This window comes from Prionailurus viverrinus, chromosome D1 (assembly GCF_022837055.1).
Source record: "Prionailurus viverrinus isolate Anna chromosome D1, UM_Priviv_1.0, whole genome shotgun sequence".
NCBI lineage: Eukaryota > Metazoa > Chordata > Mammalia > Carnivora > Felidae > Prionailurus > Prionailurus viverrinus.
The window spans coordinates 46,481,135-46,501,243 of record NC_062570.1 but is presented as its reverse complement, the minus strand read 5'-3'; the positions used below and the strand labels follow the sequence as shown (position 1 = coordinate 46,501,243).

General features: G+C 38.7%; 1 protein-coding gene across 1 annotated transcript in view; it reads left to right on the top strand.

Annotated features, from left to right (window-relative positions):
- Positions 1 to 203: 203 nt before the first annotated feature.
- Positions 204 to 20,109, top strand: part of CCDC81 (coiled-coil domain containing 81) — a 37,665-nt gene continuing 17,759 nt past the window's right edge. The window contains exons 1-6 of the mRNA XM_047824230.1: positions 204 to 601; positions 7,602 to 7,663; positions 9,058 to 9,214; positions 12,618 to 12,874; positions 15,741 to 15,820; positions 18,270 to 18,394. Coding sequence (XP_047680186.1) covers positions 457 to 601; positions 7,602 to 7,663; positions 9,058 to 9,214; positions 12,618 to 12,874; positions 15,741 to 15,820; positions 18,270 to 18,394 — 826 coding nt within the window. The 5' untranslated portion in view covers positions 204 to 456. The remainder of the gene's footprint in view (positions 602 to 7,601; positions 7,664 to 9,057; positions 9,215 to 12,617; positions 12,875 to 15,740; positions 15,821 to 18,269; positions 18,395 to 20,109) is intronic.

Sequence of the window (20,109 nt, the reverse complement as noted above, 5' to 3'; positions counted from 1 at the left end):
AAGTTAAAAAAAAGTTACTCCCCAGCCTCGCTGTTTGCCACTCCAGAGTCCCATTGTCTACGTAGGGATCTACCCAACATAGGAGGCGGGGCCAAGGCCATGCTTTGACACCCTAGCGACGCAGCAAGCCTTTGTTGCGTCCTAGCAACACACCACGCCCTCCCTGCGGCTGGCCTACCTTCCCTCAGTCCCGTTTTCTTGCTCTTGGCTCCGCGCACGCTCTCACTCGGTGGCCCTGAGCGCTTGGGATTTTTGCATACTGGTGCAACCCAGCTCTTGGGGTTCCTGGGGTGGGAGCCACTCAGAGAGAGCCAGCACGGGGTGAGAAGGGACGGCGAGAAAGGAGGTGTTAGAAAAACACAAATCGATATTTGGTAGTTTTTGTTTTAAGGTACATCCAAAGCTCTGAAGAGAGGGGCTTTGGGCGTAGGAAAGTCACTTTTGTACAGATTTCATATGAAGAAAGAAAAGAGACCCGTCAAGGACTCAGCACCGAACCAAATGAACACCAACATATTGGACACCATCGTCCCTTCCATGCGGGACCTGAGCAAGCCGGTGCTGCGTACTCTTCGTACTCTTCGGTCGCTGAGCCAGGAGGGTAAGCGAAGTGAGGCGAGGGCCCTGGGGGCTGAATCTTCACCTGCTTGGGGGCAGGCAGAAAACCTCCTTCCCCACCCCCTGAGTGGCCAGGTTATCTTGGCAACCAGCTGGTAATCACAGCAGGCTCCCATTGGATGCCCATAGAGTTCCTTTATTGATCGTGTTAATGAGGGAAAGGGGCCAGCTGAGGATTTTGATTAAAAGTGATAATGTGTTAGCCTGGGGACTAGCACAAAATAAGTGCTCATTAAATGTTAGCTAAAAACAACCACTCCAAATGGGTCCTTCTCAGACTTCATGCAAGGACATGGCTACTTTTGTTGCCCCTGATATTTTGGGGTTGTGTTAAGAAAGTGAGATGGTCATAAAAGGAACTTGGTGTTTGCAAGAAGACCTGACAGCTTCTCATAGAAACTTACTAGGCTTGATCAAAAGCATAGTTTCTTAGAAGAGTCACTCTAGAGTGATACCAAGATCTGTTTGTAAGCATTGGGAACCCTTGGGAAGAAAGGTGCTCCAGAAATGGAAACTATTATTACTATCAAGTCATTGTGACTTAGGGACGTTGCCTACACTTTAACCAAATGACTTAAGAAGACAAAATAAATAGGAGTAGATGCCTCGTTTCTTTCCCCTGCATCACGCTTACTTTTTCCTGTTAAAATAATTATAAAAGAAGCATTAAGTATAATGGTTTTATGGATTAAAAATATTTGCCTTATTTACAAATTTACATATAATTTATTCATTCAAGTAATTTTGAGAACCTACTGTGTTAGACACTAGAGAACTGATGGTGAGCAAAAACCTTGGAATTTACATAGTCTAGTGGGGAAGAGATATACATTAACCAAATAATCACAAATAAATAATAATTTCAATTAGTAAGTGCTACCGAGGAGGAGGTGCATGGTACGCTGGGAACTTTTACTGTGGTTGAGGATGGGAATGTGTCAAGATTTGTTGAAGAAAAGAAGACGTGAGCTGAGATGTGAAGAATGAGTTGCAGTTAAATAGGTGAAATGGATCAGTGGAATAGGGAGTGGAGGGGAGGTGACAGAGTTCTTGGCAGAGGGAATAACAAGAGCACATTGATGAGAGACAGCATGGTGTGACGGAGGAATTGAAAGAAAGTCAATACGGCTGCTCTGTAAGTGCAGAAGCCAGAGTGTTCTAAAGGAGGCTGGACAGAAAGGGAGGAGTCAGGTGATCAGGGCTTTGTAAATCATATTAAGGATAGTGGCCTTGATTTTAAACCTGTGGAAAGCCATTAAGTGTTCTAGCATGGAGATAAAGGAGGAGTTGAATGACATGATCACATTTGTGTTTTGAAAAGATTGCTCTGGTTGCAAAGTGGGGAATGAATTAGAGGGTCAAGAACACCTATAACAGTAACTTAAATGAGACTTAGTGGTAGCTTGGTCTAAATTGGTAGCAGTAAAGATGGAGAGATGTAGACAGACTGAAAGGCTATTTAGAGATTGTGGTGGTGGGCTGGGCATGGAGGGTGAGAGAGAAAGGAAGTCACAAGGATGAGTTCTGAGTTCCTGGCTTATATAACTGAATAGATGAAGGTGGCAGTCATTGACATCGAATCCCTGGATACAGGGCAAGATTTAAGGGAAAGAAGATCCTGATTTTGAGCAAGTGAAGTGTCTCTGTGAGATATCCAAATAGGCAGTTGGATACACAGGTCAAGAACCTTAAAATGGGGAGGGTTTCCGAGATCTAAACAAACACGTGGGAGTCATCAACATATTGGTGGTCATTAAAGTCCTGGGCACAGATGTAACCGCTGCAGCAGAATATGGAGTGAAAAATGAAGGCCTAGGGCTATATCTTTGGAAATCCCAACATTTAATGATTGAGTTGAGGAAAATGAGAAGAAGTGGCTAGAGAGGTAGGAAGAAAATCCAGGAGAGAGGAGTGTCACAAAAGCCCATAAGAGAGGTGCTTAAAGGAGGAGAGAGTGGTCACCACTGTTAGATATGACTAAAGGGTCAGTGAGGTGAAAGCTAAACATATCTATTGAATTTATTGACGACATTGTTGGTGACCTCAGCAAGAGCTTTATTGGTTGAATGACAGAAACAGAAGTCATTATTAATGTTATTATTAAAGTCATTATTAAAATCACTATTAACTAATAAGTGACTACTTATTAATGTTCACAAATGATCCCTTGTAAAGGAGATGAGGATAAACTAATCTCAGTAAAGCCCATAAATTAACTTTTCATCATTGTATGTATTAAGTCCTGTGGCTTTCATATGTTTTTCCAAAGTTTAGTATTATGTAGTTATAGTACTTAGAAGGTCCTGTCATCGTTTTGTGGATGTGACCGGGCAAAACTATTGAAGACCACATAGCTAGCAATCTGCAGAGGCAGGAAGTCTGCATGTCTTCAGTGCAACACACTGATCTTTCCACTGAACTATGCTCCTATGCTCTGGGAATATGTTTCTTTGTTCAAATCACTCTTGAATTTTTTGTTTTGTATGCCAGTATTTTAATTTTAAAAGATGTCTTATGGGGCGCCTGGGTTGCTCAGTTGGCTAAGCGTCCAACTCTTGATTTTGGCTCAGGTCATGATCTCATGGTTCATGAGTTTGAGCCCACACTGGGCTCTGTGCTGGCAGCGGGGAGCCTACTTGGGATTCTCTGCCTCCCTCTCTCTCTGCCCCTCCCTACTCATGCTCTCTCTCAAAAATAAATAAACATTTTAAAAAATGTGTGTGTGTTGTTTTTAAAAAGAAGATGTCTTATAAAGTCAAGGGAACTTATCTCTTATATTTGGTATTAGTATCTATTTCAAGCATATATTATTCTATAATTTATAATCATATATAAAATGTAGCATTCTTGCTACCTGGCACTGTGTTTGAAAATATGGTTTGTTTGTTTTTTTTTTTTTAAATTTTTTTCAACGTTTATTTATTTTTTTGGGACAGAGAGAGACAGAGCATGAACGGGGGAGGGGCAGAGAGAGAGGGAGACACAGAATCGGAAACAGGCTCCAGGCTCTGAGCCATCAGCCCAGAGCCTGACGCGGGGCTCGAACCCACGGACCGCGAGATCGTGACCTGGTTGAAATCGGACGCTTAACCGACTGCGCCACCCAGGCGCCCCTGAAAAAATGGTTTTGAATGCATAAAATGTTTAGAATTTGAAGTCAAATGGTGGTTAAACTGAGTATAGAAGGTATGTCTGGGGATTATTTCTTTATAATAATGATTCTAGGTATTTCAATATTTGATTAAAATAAATAATAACTCCAGTTTTCTCTAAAACATAAAAGTAGCATATCTTTAATTCACTTTTTAGACTGGATTAAAATTCTTTTTGCTTTACGATTCAGTGATATCCTCTCTGACTTTGGGATGTCAGAAAAAATCAAAGTTAAAAATCATTGTTTGTAAAATTTTCAAATTTATTCCAATTGAAATGCAGGAACCTACAACTTCCCAAAGGGAATGATGTGCATATTTTCTTTTTTCTTCAGTAAGAAACAGCAAATCTCTCAGGGTGCCTGGGTGGCTCAGTTGGTTAAGCGTCCAACTTCAGCTCAGGTCATGATCTTGCAGTTCATAGGTTCGAGCCCCACATCAGTTCTGTGCTGACAGCTCAGAGCTTAGAACTTGCTTTGGATCCTGTGTCTCCCTCTCTCTCTGCTCCTCCCCTGCTTTTGCTCTGTCTTTCTTAAAAATAAACATTAAAAAAATAGCAAATCTCAGTTTAGAATAATAAACTCTGCTTTTATATAATTTTTCCCATTAGATTCTATAGAATAAAACAACATGGCAGTCTTGAATATATCATTCAAATGAAGAAAGATGATCCTCAAATTTCCAGCTAGGCTCAGTCAAGTCTTTTCATTAGGGTTTGGTTGCAAGCTATATAGTTTCTCCTGGCTCTAATTAAATCATTTCCATTTGGTATAGATTGTTATCCTGAAATTTGAGCTGCATATTGTGAGCCTGGGTAAAAGACTTAACAGTTTTGACTTCATAATTTTGAAAGGTCTCTATGTAAATCTGGATATGGAGATTCTGTGTTATTAGCAAATTAATGACATTTTTGGTCATGATGAAAAATTTAATTCAGTATCTAATTGGTATTGGTTGAAAGACCTTCTTAGTTCTTAGCAGCCAGAAGTAGAATTCTTTTGTCTATGGTGGTGGAGAGGAATGGGGAATACAGTAGGATGGAGCAGAGTAGAGGAAAGACTTGGTTATAATAACCAAGTATCTGTGACTTAGAGTGAAGGGTAGGATCTTTTCACCTGGTTCACTGTAGCATGTAGCCCTAGTTTCCTTGGTGGGTGAGTGAATTTCCATCACCCAACTTGTTCCCAGATACCCATGAGAATCATTCACTGCTACTTCTCATTGCCCAAACTACTCCTCCCCTGGCATAGTAATAAAAATATTTATAACCCTGACATGCTGTAATTAAAAGTACAATTTCCCTGCTTTAGGTAGTAGTTTAAACCATTAGAAATAAAAGTTATACCAATAAATCAGCAATTTCCAAAGTGGGGAAAGAACTAGTCTTTTGCCTCCATCCATATCCCAAAGTGGCAACCTGGTAAATGTCACTGTTCTTGATTTTTTCTTTTTTAAAGTAGGCTCCACACTGGGAGCCCAAGGTGAGGCTTGAACTCATGACCCTGAGATCAAGACCTGAGCTGAGATCAAGAGTCGAATGCTTAACTGACTGAGCCACCTAAGCACCCTGTTACTGATCTTTTATTCTGAAAACTAAAACATAACACTCTGGATTTGCAAAGAGTTCATTGGAAAGTATCTTTAATACACATAATTACGTTTGGAGTGGAGATGTCAACACTGACTTAATTTTCAGTACTAACTAGGTATAACTAAATATTAGTTATACCTAGAGTATCCCTTCATATCATGTATTTAACCCTAGTTATTGGCAACTACTTATTTTTCTACCACAGTTTCTTTTTGGAAAACAGCTCAGAACAAGAAAAACATAGAAGACCCCTCTCTGATCATTCAAAACAGATAGTAAGAAGTCTATGCATTGATTCAAATTAAGCCCCTTGGGTCCCTACCCAAAGGTCTGTTGTCAAAAATTATTATTTTAGGGCTGTCTGGGTGGCTCACTTGGTTAAGTGACCAACTCTTGATCTCAGCTGAGGTCATGATCTCACAGTTTGTGAGATCAAGCCCTGTGTTGGGCTCTGCACTGACAGTGTGGAGCCTGCTTGGGATTCTCTCTCTCTGCCTCTCTCTCTTTCAAAATAAATAAACTTTAAAAATATTACTTTAGATATAATATTAGTATATTTGTTGAAAGCAAAAACAAAGCAGATCAGAAGCAGTAAATTAGGACCAGGTCTGCAGAGCACTAGCAGTAGAGAGACGTAACAGCTGGTAGTCTAACAGTAACAAATGAGAATGAAAAGCAAGTCAAGATTTAAGCAAAAATATGGTGATCATTTTGCAATATATACAAATATCAAATCATTATGTTGTACACCTGACACTATTATTATGTGCCAAACTGAATCTCAATTTAAAAAGAATATATTGTTTTATGGGTTTAGTAATAATGTTATATGGGCTAAGGCATTAAAAGAATATCAAAGACTACTACATGCTACTCAAGGTTGATAGTACACAAAGATTCAGTGCACAAAGCAACTTAGGTCTCTGCTGACATGGAGTTATCATCTGGACAGAGTTGTGGAGAAAGATGATACACACACACACACACACACACACACACACAATCTCTATAAAGACCCCCCCCCCACTGCCCCCAACAAAGAATTAAGCAATAAAAGAAGTATAGAGACACTTAATGCCCAGACAGCAGCCTTTTATGCCTTAATGATGCTTGGCTTTACTTTTGTGTTAAAGAATGTCATAAGAATGAAGGTTTAGGGGTGTCTGGGTGGCTCAGTGGTTGGGCAACCCACTCTTGGTTTCAGGTCAGTCTGTGACTTGTTGTGGGATGTAGCCTGTGTCAGGCTACATGCTGAATATGGAGCCTGCTTGGGATTCTCGCTCGCTCTCTCGCTCTCTCTCCCCCTCCACTGCCCCCCATCTGCCCTTCCCCCACTCACATGTGTGCTCTCTCTCAAAATAAATAAACATTAAAAATAAAATATGGGGCCTGGGTGGCTCAGTTGATTGAGTGTCTGACTTTGGCTCAGGTCATGATCTCATAGTTTGGTTCCAGAGTTTAAGTGCCATGTTAGACTCTGTGCTGACAGTTCAGAGCCTGGAGCCTGCTTTGGATTCTGTGTCTCCCCCTCTCTCTGCCCCTCCCCTGCTCATACTCTGTCTCTCTCTCTCTCTCTCTCTCAAAAATACATAAACATAAAATAAAATAAATAAAAAAGAATAAAGTTTTATATTTCAGAGGGCACAGAGTAGACACTCAATAAATACTTTTTGAATCGGTCATTAAGAAAAAAGGGGTAGGGTTAAATAGGTGATAGAGATTAAGGAGCTCACTTGTAATGAGCATCAGGTGTTGTATGGAAGTGTTGAGTCACTAAATTATACACCAGAAACTAGAAACTAATATTACACTTTATGTTAACTAACTGGAATCTAGAGAACTAAAAAAAAAAAAAAAAAAAAAAAAAAAAAAAAAAAAGACTAGATTATACTTGATTAACTCTATTTATAGGATAAAAGGAACTCTGTCCCACTTCTATAAAGAATAAAAGGAAATGTAAGAATAAAAGGAAATGTGCGACAGAGTTCTCTTTATCCTAGAAAGATTTTATTTAAAAATTTGTTGTTATTTTTAAGCACATTTTTGGAATGTAAAATGGTAAGCTTTAGTTACTAGGAAAATTAACTTTTGGGAATGAACTTATTTTCTGTTAATTCTAAATTAATTAGGAATTACTATTGTTTGATTCTGCAATTCACATTTACTTTTTTATTTATTAGCACTAGATACTATCACATGAGTGCTTACATCAATTATTTTTTATTTCCTTTGAATTTCAGAAGTGTCTACTATCTGGGGGAATGTGTCAGAATTTGTGCAACGACAGCTATCCCTACAAAAGGCAAGATTTATACTTTAAGTTTAATGCAAGAGTCCAAAGGATCTTTCTTCCTTGGTCTTGTATAATTTTGCTGGGAGCAAGATAACAGATTTTAGAGCCATTCAATTTGACTTTCAGTCCTGTGATTTTATCATGCTCACACTATGACTTACAGATAGCAGATTTAGCAAACATGGATTTTATTCTTAGGTAATGAATTTGTAAAAGTTCTCTCTAGTGATACCAAGCAGATCACTGACTAGTCTGGATGTGTGTAGAGGAACTAGATAAATTCTGTTGATCTGTGACCTGATAGTTTCTGGCATTGCTACAGAAGGATGTAATGCTTCCTGCCATGCCTCTTTGCAGGGAATGGGTTTTAACTGAAATACAAGAAGACAATCTGGGATTGAACTCATCTTGCCAAAAATGAGAAACTTTGCCCAGACTTCAGTTTGGATGCCATGGAACTGGACAGAGATTTGGGGAGTTTGGAGGGACCTGGGAAATTGTGAAACTTTTATATCCTACTCACAGGTCCCATTATGACAACCCGTGGGCTGAATTCGTCCTTCAAACTTATCTTGTTTGGTCTGATAATTTGAAGTAGTCATCACCAACCTAAAATTTGGAGAGTTTATATAAAGTTTTGGACTTGTTTCTCTTTTCTTGAAAAATCAGCAGATTTAACAACACCAGTTTTCCATTCCTGCATGATGACACTTGGCTGGAGCCAACAATGAGCTTTTCCCTTTGGATGGGGTTTGTACTTTCTAGCCATTGCACTCTGGCTAGCTACCTTCATTCCCTTGCGTTCTCTCGTGGGTGGTGCCTGTAGGCATTTGAGTTTGTAACCCTTGAGGTGTGATATTTCCAGGGAGACAGAGGCCTAGTTTGAGAACCAAAAGCATTTGCTTCTACCCCTCAGCCAAGATCACTACACTGTAGCAGATGCCTTGGATGCTGGATTGTCTGGTTTTAAGTGAGAGACAAAACCTAAAAGAAGGAATGAGAAAGCAGAGATTCTTACAGCTTTTTAAATTCCTTCTTTCTAATGGTAAATGATTAAAATTCAGAATTTCCCACGATTTAGGATAAGAGGAATCTTAAATATAGATTAAAAGTAGCAATGGCATCCATACAAGTTATCTTAGTCCTCACAGCCTTTGAATGGTAATGGAGATGCAGGATCTGATGTCAGAAGCATTGTAGATCAATATATTACATTTTATACTTACATGAGAACTTAGAATCATGACATACTATAGCTGGAAGAGAGTTTAGAAATCATTGAATATTTAAGGCTTAATTGTTTTCATGGGTTTTTTTTGAATAGCGGTACTAAGGGTTATTTTTCCTTACCTCTTCAGTGATTTCTGATTGTTGCTCTTTTTTTTTCCCCCTTTTTCTTTCAGGGTGTTCAGATTCCAGGGCTTGGAACTTTTACTTTCATGAGACAAAAAATTGACGTGGGAAACAACAAGTTTATTCTGATTCAGAGACCCATATTTATCATGGCAGAGAAGTTAGTACGGACCCATGAACTCAAACAAAACAAAACATACATTCCTGGTAAATCTTTTCAATATTTAAGACATTCTCAGAAAGTTACTGGCCTGGGGATGAAAATGGAAGGGCAAAGTTTGTTCAGTTGCTGCTTTATCAGTTTGTGATTTCAGCTCACTTTTCACATGGTACCTTTGGAAGAGGGAAGGGCCAAGGTGGGAAATGATAGACAGTCTTCCTGCAGGACATTTTAAACCTCAGTAGCTTAAGAGGCAGGCATGGGAAGAGTTTATGTGATATCAAGGCACATTTACATGCCACATTACAGAGTTATACAGCCTTTGTTCATTTTTTTAGACCCTCAGAAATTAAAAGTGGTTATAGAGAAAAAGTTAATTAGGGACTGTAATTAGAATTACAGTCCATATTAGCTATGAAAAAGATCACTAACTGTGTTCTATCATATATAATGTACATTATTAAAACTTAGGAGTGAGGTTAATAATTCCATAAAGACTTAATGAATACCTTATATACCTCTCACACCCTAAAATCTTCCTCCCTTGCTTTCTCCCTCCCTCCTTCCCTTTTCCTTCCTTCTGCCTCCCTTCCTTTCTTCCCTCTTTCCACAAATATTTACTGAGAGCCAACTATGTGTTAGGCCTTGTTCCAGGCACTTGAGATATAGTGATAAGCTAAAGGGACATGGTGCCTGACAGAGGATGCTTACTTACCTTCCAGCTTTGGTGTGTAGACTTGGTGACACCTCCCCTGGTTACTTAGAGGCCCTTGGGGACGTCCTTCCTGATTTTGGGGCTGTATTCATTTTAACCTTCCTTATCATCCCCTCTTGCATTGCACTCCTACGTGGATAGAGACAGTCCACCCCAAATGTCAGCAGGTCAAAAGGCTAAAACTGGCCTTTACAGTAACTTCCCTGAAAGTTAATTTTCAGAGTAACTTACCACCAAAAAATGAAATATTGGAAAACCAAATACCAACAAGTTATACTTAAAATTCATTATGCATATGATCTTTATGGTAGATTTGATGGACTTTTCAGCCATTTTTACCTAGAATTTTATGACACAATGCATATAATACCCCAATTCATCAAAAACCTACCAAATAAAGTGAAAATAAAGCCAACTTGTTTTTTTTTTTAACAAAAACATATTGGATCTCATAGTATAGTCCAAAAAAAGTAGCTTAGATCTATAATTAGTTTTTTTACAAGGCTGAAGAAATTTCAGAATTAAATATATATGATTGAATTAATTCACAAGAACAATTCTGTCTCTAGTTTAGCTTTGTGGTTATGAGTCTTCATCATTAATTAAGTAGGTAATTAATTAAACATTATACATTGGTTCTTAAAGATAATCAAGACATGGTCCTTGCTTTGAAGAGCTCAAAATTTATCATGGGAGATAAATATATAAGCAAATATTTCAACCTGATTAAATGCTGTGAAAGCAGCATTGATCAGAACTAGATTGAATGTAGGGGAGCCCAGAGGAGAGCATGCTTAACTTTGCTCAGGGAGGCTTAGGAAGATGACATATCCCAGGAGGTCTTAAAGAATGATAGGGCTTTGCTGGCATGGAAGCTGTGGGAGATATTTCAGGAACAATAAGAATAATTCAAAAATAAGAATAAGGTACTTCTCTGTGGCCAAGGCATATGATTGTAGGGGCAATTGGAGGGAATTAAGACAAAAGTGGTTGGTAGCAATTAAGTTGTAAGGGGCTATAGGCAGTATGATAAGGACTTTGGGATTCATCCTATAGGCAGTGGGGAGCCATTGAAAGTTTTTGAGCAAGGAACTGTATGTACTAGTCCAGTTTTTAATTTAGGAGGATAGTTCTTTTAATTATAGCAGTTTGATGAAATATGGTAGGAGCCTGATTGCAGTGGCAATCAGGAGGAAGATGAAGGAATCTATTTGTGAGATATTTCGTATGGAGAACTGATGGGATTTGGCTGCCAGTTGAGACTGGTGGGTAGCAAGAAGAAGGATGGTACGTAGCATGACTCCGATTTATTGGAAAATAGATGTACGTTTTTGTCATTAACACCTTAGGGAAGCAAGGGGGAAGGCAGGTTGGGGTGGCAGATAAAATAATGAGTTAGCTTTTGGACATGTTAAATTTGAAATTCCTGTAGGGATACGTAGGTGGAGGTAGTTCCAGAGCTCAGGTGAGGGATGGAGACTAGAGGTCAGGATTTGGAAAAATTTACCTAGGAGAAGATATAAAGTAAGAGAAGGCGACAGACAAGGACAAAGTCTTGTTTAAAAACAACAACAACAGAAAACAGCACAACAAAACACCATCTTATCAGAAGTAGATGAGGAAGGAAATCAGCAAAGGAAACCAAAAAAGAGGAAATTGGAGAACCAAGAGTGGTGCCATGGATACAAGAGCATAGAGAGGGCACGGTCAATGGAGGTTACAGAGAGGTCATGAGATTAAGATTTGCAATGTATCCATTGGCTTGTCCATTATGAGATGATAGTGTCCCTACTGAAGTAAGTGGGCTAGAAGACAGATTGAAGAGAGACATTGGATAAATGGGAGGGAACAATCCATAGGCAGGCAATATAGCATTTTCTTTTAAGGACTTCATTAAAAAAATGGAGGTAGGTGGTATAGAATCACCATCAAATTGTACAGAAGACCATGGCTGATATAGGGAAGCTTGTGTTTTGCAGATATTAATCTTAATCATCCAGCACCATTGGGTACTTGGAAAGCTATAAATTAATGCTTGCTCAATGAATGTTTAGAATGTTCTTCTTTCTATCCTGTTCCTCTATTAGTGGATCTTGTTACTGCCTCTTTTCGGATTTATTATCTTGATCGCCTGTGTTATTTATCCCCTTTTTTGACTGGTGATCTGTTCTTGTGGAATAGACCCTATGCTTATTTTTATGCTAGATATACCATATTCCTTTGCAATGTCATTTAGGGATTCATTAGGGAGAAAAAGCAAGTTATCCAGTCTGATACCCTCTGATAAGACACTTTCATTTGAAGGTAACATCTACTGAACTATCTTTTCAAAACACTTGACATTTATGGATATTTATAAACATTTAAAAATGATGTGATAATTGGAGGAGACAGGCAAGTGTATTGCTACAGTATGTCCTGAGAGATAAGAGGGCTGAAAACTTCAGAAAACCCTCTGATGAAGAAATGCAGTTAGTTATTACATTGTCTCCAAGGGAAAATCAAAAGCTTGTCTGGAATTTGCTTAGAAACCTAATTGTTCTTATTGTGAGCAAAATATATACTTTTAAGGAAAATTGTACTGATTACTGTCTATTGTTAGGGTACAACTAAGGACTTAACATGGACAATTCTATTTTTGAGTATTAAGAATCAGATAATTATTTGTGAGTGTATATGATATGACCTTGTTGTAATTTACACTTCCTTTCTCCCACCCTGTCTTTCTCCTCTAGGTGATATTCCCGTTGTTCCACTTAATTTTGTCACGATATCCCTGCAGGGTCCATTTAGCAGGGATACAGTGGAAAGCTGTGTGAAAGAAACTTTGCTTTTTTTATCACGATCCATTTCCACCAAACCAAATGTGGAGTTTACTTTCAAAGGAATCGGGATCCTCACGATTAAAGGCGGCAAAGTGAAGATGAGATTTTATAAGGACTTCCTTTCTAAAATGGATGGAACTGGGGCTTTGGCAGAAGCCCTCACAAATGTAAGTTAATGTTTTCCTTCTCCACACCCCTCTCCCAATCAAAACTTTGAATTACCTGTGTGTCATTATTAAGAAAAATTCAGGTTGACATTTTATTTATTATTTTTTTAAATGTTTATTTATTTTGAGAGAGCGTGGGCACGCAAGTTGGGGGGACAGAGAGAGAGGGCGAGAGAAAATCCCAAGTAGGCTCCACACTGTCAGCATGCAGCCTGATGTGGGGGGCTCGATCTCAGGAACTATGCGATCGTAACCTGAGTTGAAATCAAGAGTCAGACACTTAACTGACTGAGCCACCCAGGCGCCCTGGGTTGATGTATTTTAAATGGCACTTACCCCAAGTGCAAAAAAATGCTTGTTTATAGATGGTTAACTCTTTAACAAAAAGGTTAGAAGGGCAAAGAAACTTTAAGTTTTGAGTCAATACCAACTGAAAAATATAAATAGTAATAAAAGCGTTCATAATTCTGAATACTTTATAGTACCATATAGTGTTTAAAAATTCTTCCATATCTATTACTTCATTTGAGTTTGAAAACATTATAAAACTGGCATTATTATCATCCTGATTTTACAAATGAGAAAAATGGAGGTTCAGAGAGATTATGTGGGAAGCCTGAAATCAGAGTGCTAATAAGTGGTAGAACCAGACTTCCTAATGGCTCTTTTTTTTTTTTTTTTGGCTGGTTATAGCATTTATTTATTTATTTATTTATTTATTTATTTATTTATTTAGAGTGCACAAACAGCGGAGGGGCAGAGACCATGAGAGAGAGAATCCCAAGCAGACTCCATGCTCAGCATGGAGCCCCGGGTAGGGTTTGATCTCATTAACTGTGAGACAAGATCAAGAGTTAGATGCTTAACCGACTGAGCCACCTAGGTGTCCTTATGGTATTTTATTTTAATGACAGTCTACAATAAATTGAGTCATGGAAATGTATCTTTAGCTTTTAATTTGCCATACTGTGGAAGAAATTTCATAATTGACCCCATCATTATTATTCAGTAGCTGGTATGACCTTCATGCTAGGTTGGACATAGCAGAGTTTAAGGAGGTAGTGAAACAGTTAATCACCAGAACTAACTGAATGCTTAGTGTGCCTTAAGAATGAATAAAATTGGTACAAATGAATTATATTATCATAGAATGTTATAAAATCCTGGGTCCCATAGAGCAAAAGCCTGATTTTTAAGTGAAAGACTATAAAATGAAAGTCTATAAATACGGTCTAATTCTACTCTCTACTCTCTAATTTCCTCTTTCATGGAGCTCTGGGATGGGGATTTAAGAGTTGTGCATAATGAAGCTCTTGGTGTTTTCTGCACAATCTGGCTTCATGTAGGATTTTAAAGATAGGCACTAACCCTGTGTATGTAAAGTGGAAACACACAGCTATCACCCTCCCGTTTCCATGAAAATACAGCAGAAGCAAGGCCAAAGTGCTGGCCCATCTCTAATCTTCAGGGATTCTACAGAACTTTGTAGCTTTAATAACATGTTTATAAGAGAGGACAGCCTGCTGCACTCTAAGACATAACTTTGAAGGAGCATTTTCCAGAAGTAGTCATCCCGAGAGATATTCTATGAAAAAAGGATCTGGAGACCAAAGCAGATGGAGGGCTGCTGCATATATCACCCTCCTGGACAGAAGCACAAAACACACTGGCATGTTAAAGGATCTGAGAAGTCTGCTTTAACTGACTGAATCATGAATCGTGGAACTTTTGGTTAATCCAAGGCTTGTTAACAGCAAAAATCACATTTTGGGGGGATGCCTGGGTGGCTCAGTTGGTCCCACTTGGGCTCAGGTCCTGATTTTGCGGTTTGTGAGTTCGATCCCCTCGTTGTGCTCTGTGCTGACAGCTGAGATCCTGGAGCCTGCTTCGGATTCTGTGTCTCCCTCTCTCTCTGCCCCTCCCCCACTTGTGCTCTGTCTTTCTCTGTCTATCAAAAATAAATAAAATGTAAAAAAAAATTTTTTTTTAAAATCACATTTTGGGAAATTGCTATAAATTGGTGAGAGTGATTCTTTCCCCCCAGATGTCCCATAACTTAAACCTGAGTGTTGTTCTGCAGAGTAGTTCTCTTGGGAAGCTGTAGGTTTATTTCAATGATGCTGCTTTTGCTGGAACCATATTTAAAACTTCTTTTTGCAAATTCCCTTCAAAGCCTTTTGTAAACCATATCATTCCAAAAATAATTTTGGATTTCTATTACTAGTATAATGTAATAATGTCATTACTGTAAAATGTGATAATAATTATAATAGCTGCTATTTGTTGAGTGTTTATTATGTGCCAGCCACTTACATACAGTACCTCATAAAAATTCTATGAATTAGATCCTGTTATCCCCACATACTCAGGGGTTTAAGGTTACATAACTTAACAGTGTGGGGATGTGAACATGAATCCACGTGACTTCAAAGCCCTTCTCTTACCCTTCTCTTAGAGTTATTTGGGTCAAGAGTGGAATTGGCTTCCTTGCTCATTTTCCTCATAGTTTCAAATAAGTCAGCTCTCCTCTTAAAGATGTATAAAAGAAGCCATCAACTCTGAAGGTAATTTCCAAAGAGGAAATGGTTTGAGAAAAGGCAGCATCAGTGGAATTGGTATGGGACTATCCACAGTGATAAATGAGATAATTCCTCTTTGGATTTTAAGCTCTAGACTTTAAGCACTAAAAAAATATAAATAAATAAATAAATAAATAAATAAATAAATAAATAAATAAACAAATAAGTAAGAAATAACAATAGAGAGTATCATGGTAGCCTTGCCTCTGAGACTGCCTATAGCTTTGATTTGTATGTGTCCTAGACCACTGCCCCAAGCATAACCTTTCTCTTTCTCTGTCCTCCAGAGGCCTGGCACTGTGGACTCCGTGTTGTCCAGCAGAGAGAGCTCAGAGAAGCAATCCAAGTGTGGGTGTGCATTTCCAAGGTCAGTGTTTTGCTCCACAGGTTCCTCCAGGCACAGCAATCCTTGTTGATTTATTAATGTGATTGGGTTGTGTTTCTCATCTTTTCTGGCTCATGCTCCTTTTAGTGTTCTCTCTCTTTCAGTGTTCCAGCAAAGAAGGATTTGTTGCATACACTTTCCATAGTTAAGTTAGAAAGCAATGGCCAGTTAGACTATTTTTATTTATGATAATTCAACAACTCTATACATTACTTGGTGCTTATCATGATAAATGTACTCTTAATCCCCTTTATTTCACCCATGCTTCACCCACCTCCCCTCTGGAAACCACCAGTTTGTTCTCTGTATTTAAGAATCTTCTTTTTTGTTTGACTCTTCTTTTCTTTTGTTATTTGTCTTGTTTCTTAAGTTCCACATATGAGTGAAATGATATGGTGTTTATCTTTGTCTGTCTGGCTTATTTAATTTAACATTATACCCTCTAGGTCCATCTAGACTATTCATTTTTAAAACTACTCTTAGCTCCCTAGAAACTCTGATACTACCTCCCATCAATTTTAGTCCCTGCAATATTAGTGCAATTCTTCTCATCTTCTGGGCTTTCCTCTACCTTCCATCATTTCCTCTGAACTAGCTTTCTCTTTCTGCAGTCTAGCTCACCTGTCTGAGCTCTGATTCTTACCACTCAAGTGGTTAGAGAGATAAGGTAGAATAAAGGAACAACTTTATCCCAAGAGTGCAGTGGGTTTTAGTGGTGGCTGCTGACAGTGATTATAATAATGATACTGATAATAATAATAATAATAATAATTGTCATCTATGGAATATTTACTACTGTAGATGTCAGATGCTATTAAGCACTTTCTCAATATTATTGCACTTAATTTTCACTTTAGCTATTTGAGATGTGTATTTAATTTTATCCATTTTATAGAGGTGCAAAATTGTAATTTTAATTTTTTTTCTTTTAATAAGTGAAACAACATGGTGCAGTATTAAGAACACTGGAATAGGGGGCACCTGGGTGGCTCAGTCAGTTGAGTGTCCAACTTTGGCTCAGGTCATGATCTCATGGTTTGTGGGTTTGAGCCCTGCATCGGGCTCTGTGCTGACAGCATGGAGCCTGGAGCCTGCTTTGGATTCTGTGTCTCCCTCTCTCTCTGCCCTTGCCCTACTCATGGTCTGTCTCTCTCTCTCAAAAGTAAATAAACATTTAAAAAAAAATTTTAAAGAACACTGGAATAGGAGTCAGGAGACTTGGTTTTTTTCCCCCCAGTTTAGCTGTCACTCACTCATTGTGTACCGTTAATCATGTTCTTAATCTTAATTGCTATGCCATTAACTATTACGCTTTTCAGGTGGAGGAAGTTTGGGGAATAACAACCAGCTTCCCAGAGTATTATTTTCTCATGGTTTTTAAATCTTTGACATCCTCCTGTGTTAGTTGGTTTGGAAAAACCCCCTCTAGGAAGGACTGTATGACATACCTCAAAATCAGTGTGAGGGTCAGAATAAACATTAGAGATTAGTTAGTCTAGACCCTTAATATTGTGGATGAAATGGACAAACAACTGAGTGGCCAAGCTAGAAATAAAACCATGGCTCCTGACTGTTCCACTATTCTTTCCATTGTACCATGTTGCCTTACTCATTAAAAATAAATCAGTGGATTCAAAATAATTTTATTGTGATTGTATTTTGGAAGGCAAATTTGGCTGCCCCCTTGGACATATTTTGGCTGAAGCATTACAGGAGGGAAATAATTGCAATGGGTCAAGAACAGAGATGGAAGCTCCTGTTAACTAGAGAGCCTAGAGATGGACCGGAGAACTCAAATACTCAAAATAGTTGTAGATGTTTTATTCATGTGAAGTTTGGTCCCTGAATTTACTGGAAGTACCACCCCTCCCCCACTGCCCTCTCTCCTGCTTACACCTCTAACCCAGCACTCCATACTTGAGACCACAGAAAACCTACAACTACATGCACCAGCTGAACACATCCATTCCCCCATTGTGCTTTTGCAAGTCCCTCACTTTTGCCTGGGGAAAGGATGGAGCTGTGGGGAGGAGAAAGAGGGAGGGGAGGAGCAGTTATTTCTGGGCATATTTTGGTCTCTGCCTACCAGGCTGTGAATATTTGCCTTTAAGTCATCCAACAGCCACCTTTCACTGTCACCTCTATGCATCCGGTTACAGAACTAGAAAAGACAGCCGGGTTCAAACTGAGACCAAACCCAAAGCTTAAATCCCTCAATTTATCTTCATAAGAGCTGCTTTTGAGGCCTCAGTACTGAGAGGGGAGGTCTTGGTTGGCTCCCAAACTTAGCCTGAAAGAGAGCCTCAGTAAATCAAAGCACTTGCCCCCTTGAGAGAAGTGGGTGTATTTCAGAACCAGATAGCTAGCTGGGTTGCTTCTAAGGATTCACCTATTCAGGCCCAGAGCAGGAAACATTGTGGCTTGTTTCTAGGATTGAGATCAAGACGTTGGACAAAAAACCACCTATGGAGACCATTGTAGAGGAAGATGAAAATGAAATGAATGGACAAGAGAAGTGCGAATTAAAAGACCATCCAAGCAAAGAAGGCGTCAGAGGTAGGCCAATATTGCTACCATATTGGTGGTAGCCCAGCCATATTGCTTAGTGACTTCTATGCTCAAAATAAATAAAGTTAGAATCATGAATAATTACTGTATTCTTCTTTCTAACATATATCTTCTATTCCTGGAATCTTGTATCTCATCTTAACTACTTTTTGACTCTCAGGCTTTTAGACTATGATCTCTTTGCTGGTTCCCCATTACTTAAAGAGGTCAAAATTCATATGCCTACAGGGTCCAGTCAGATAATGTAAATGCATGAAGTGGGTTGCATTTAACATGATAGGGTGACATGTTAGCATAAATAATAATTTTTATGAAAAATGGAGAATGGAAGTTTTGCATCTTTGATACTTGGCTTAATATAAGGTGGCTGGATTTTCATATCTGTGTCTTCATTTAATCTGTTATGATATGTTTGTGTTGGTTGAAGCATATGAAGAAAATCCTAGGATTTCAAAGACTTTTGGAAAGGATCCTAGGGATCCTTAGGGGTTGCCATGCCACTCTTTGGAAACTTCCTTTAGGAGATTATTGCTTTGTAGGCAACACACTAATTGACGTTGAAGCAAAAAATGCTGATAGAGCCAAAAAAAACCCCATGTCAGTGGGTAAACATTGGCTTGTGGATATTGTTTTTGCAACATGTGGCCTACAGGATTACATGTAAACTGTTAGCCTAATATTCACATGCTTTTGTGTCTGTAACCTCATCTGTCACTGTTTCCTATAGATTCCTTCTCTGAGCAGAATTGTCTATTTATGTCCTTCTAACACATCTTGTCCTTCCCTGACTTCGTGTTTTTGTTCATTCTTTTTCTCTTGCCTAGAATGTCCTTCCTTTTCTTATAGTCTAGCCCAATCCTACTCACCTCTTAGCATCATTTTTACATCGCACTTACTCCATGAACACTTCTCTCATCACTGGATTCTGAAGTGTCTTCTTTCATCTCTAAACATGGCAGACCCTTAAAGATAGCACCATCAATTGGAATGTAGACATTTTTCATCATTGCCCTGAGTTGCTATTTATGCAATGTATGCAAAGCGACTTAGCATTGTAGGCACGTAATAAGACCTCCACGATGAGAGCTCTTGGGGTTTTTGTCTATATCTTATTTTTCTCTACAACTATAGATCTTCCCCAATTTAACGATGGGGTTATGTTCAGGTTAACTCATTATAAGTTGAAGCTATCATAAGCTGACAATGTGTTTAATACATCTAACCTACTGAACATTATAGCTAGCCTGTCTGAAATGTGTCATCTAGCCTACATTAGCCTATAGTTGGACAAAATCACCTAACACAAAGCCTATTTTATAATAAAGTATTGAATATCTTATGTAACTTATTGACTACTGGAAGTGAAAAACAGACTGGTTGCATGGGTACAGAATAGCTGGAAGTGTATCGCTTGTTCACTCTCCTAACTGTGGCTGGCTGTCTGCTGCAGCTTGCTGGGCCGCCCAGCATCCCCCAAGGGAATGTTGTGTCACATATCACTAGTCCAGGGAAAGATCACAATTCAAAATTCAAAGTGCAGTTTGTACTGCATGCACATCACTTTACACCATCAAAAGCCAAAGTCACAAATCATAAGTCAAACCATTATTAAGTTGAGAACTTTCTGTATATCTTTTGAAAGATCTTGAAGGGCAAAGACTTGCCTCGTGTATTTTCTAAAGTGACTAGCCAGTGTCTTGCAC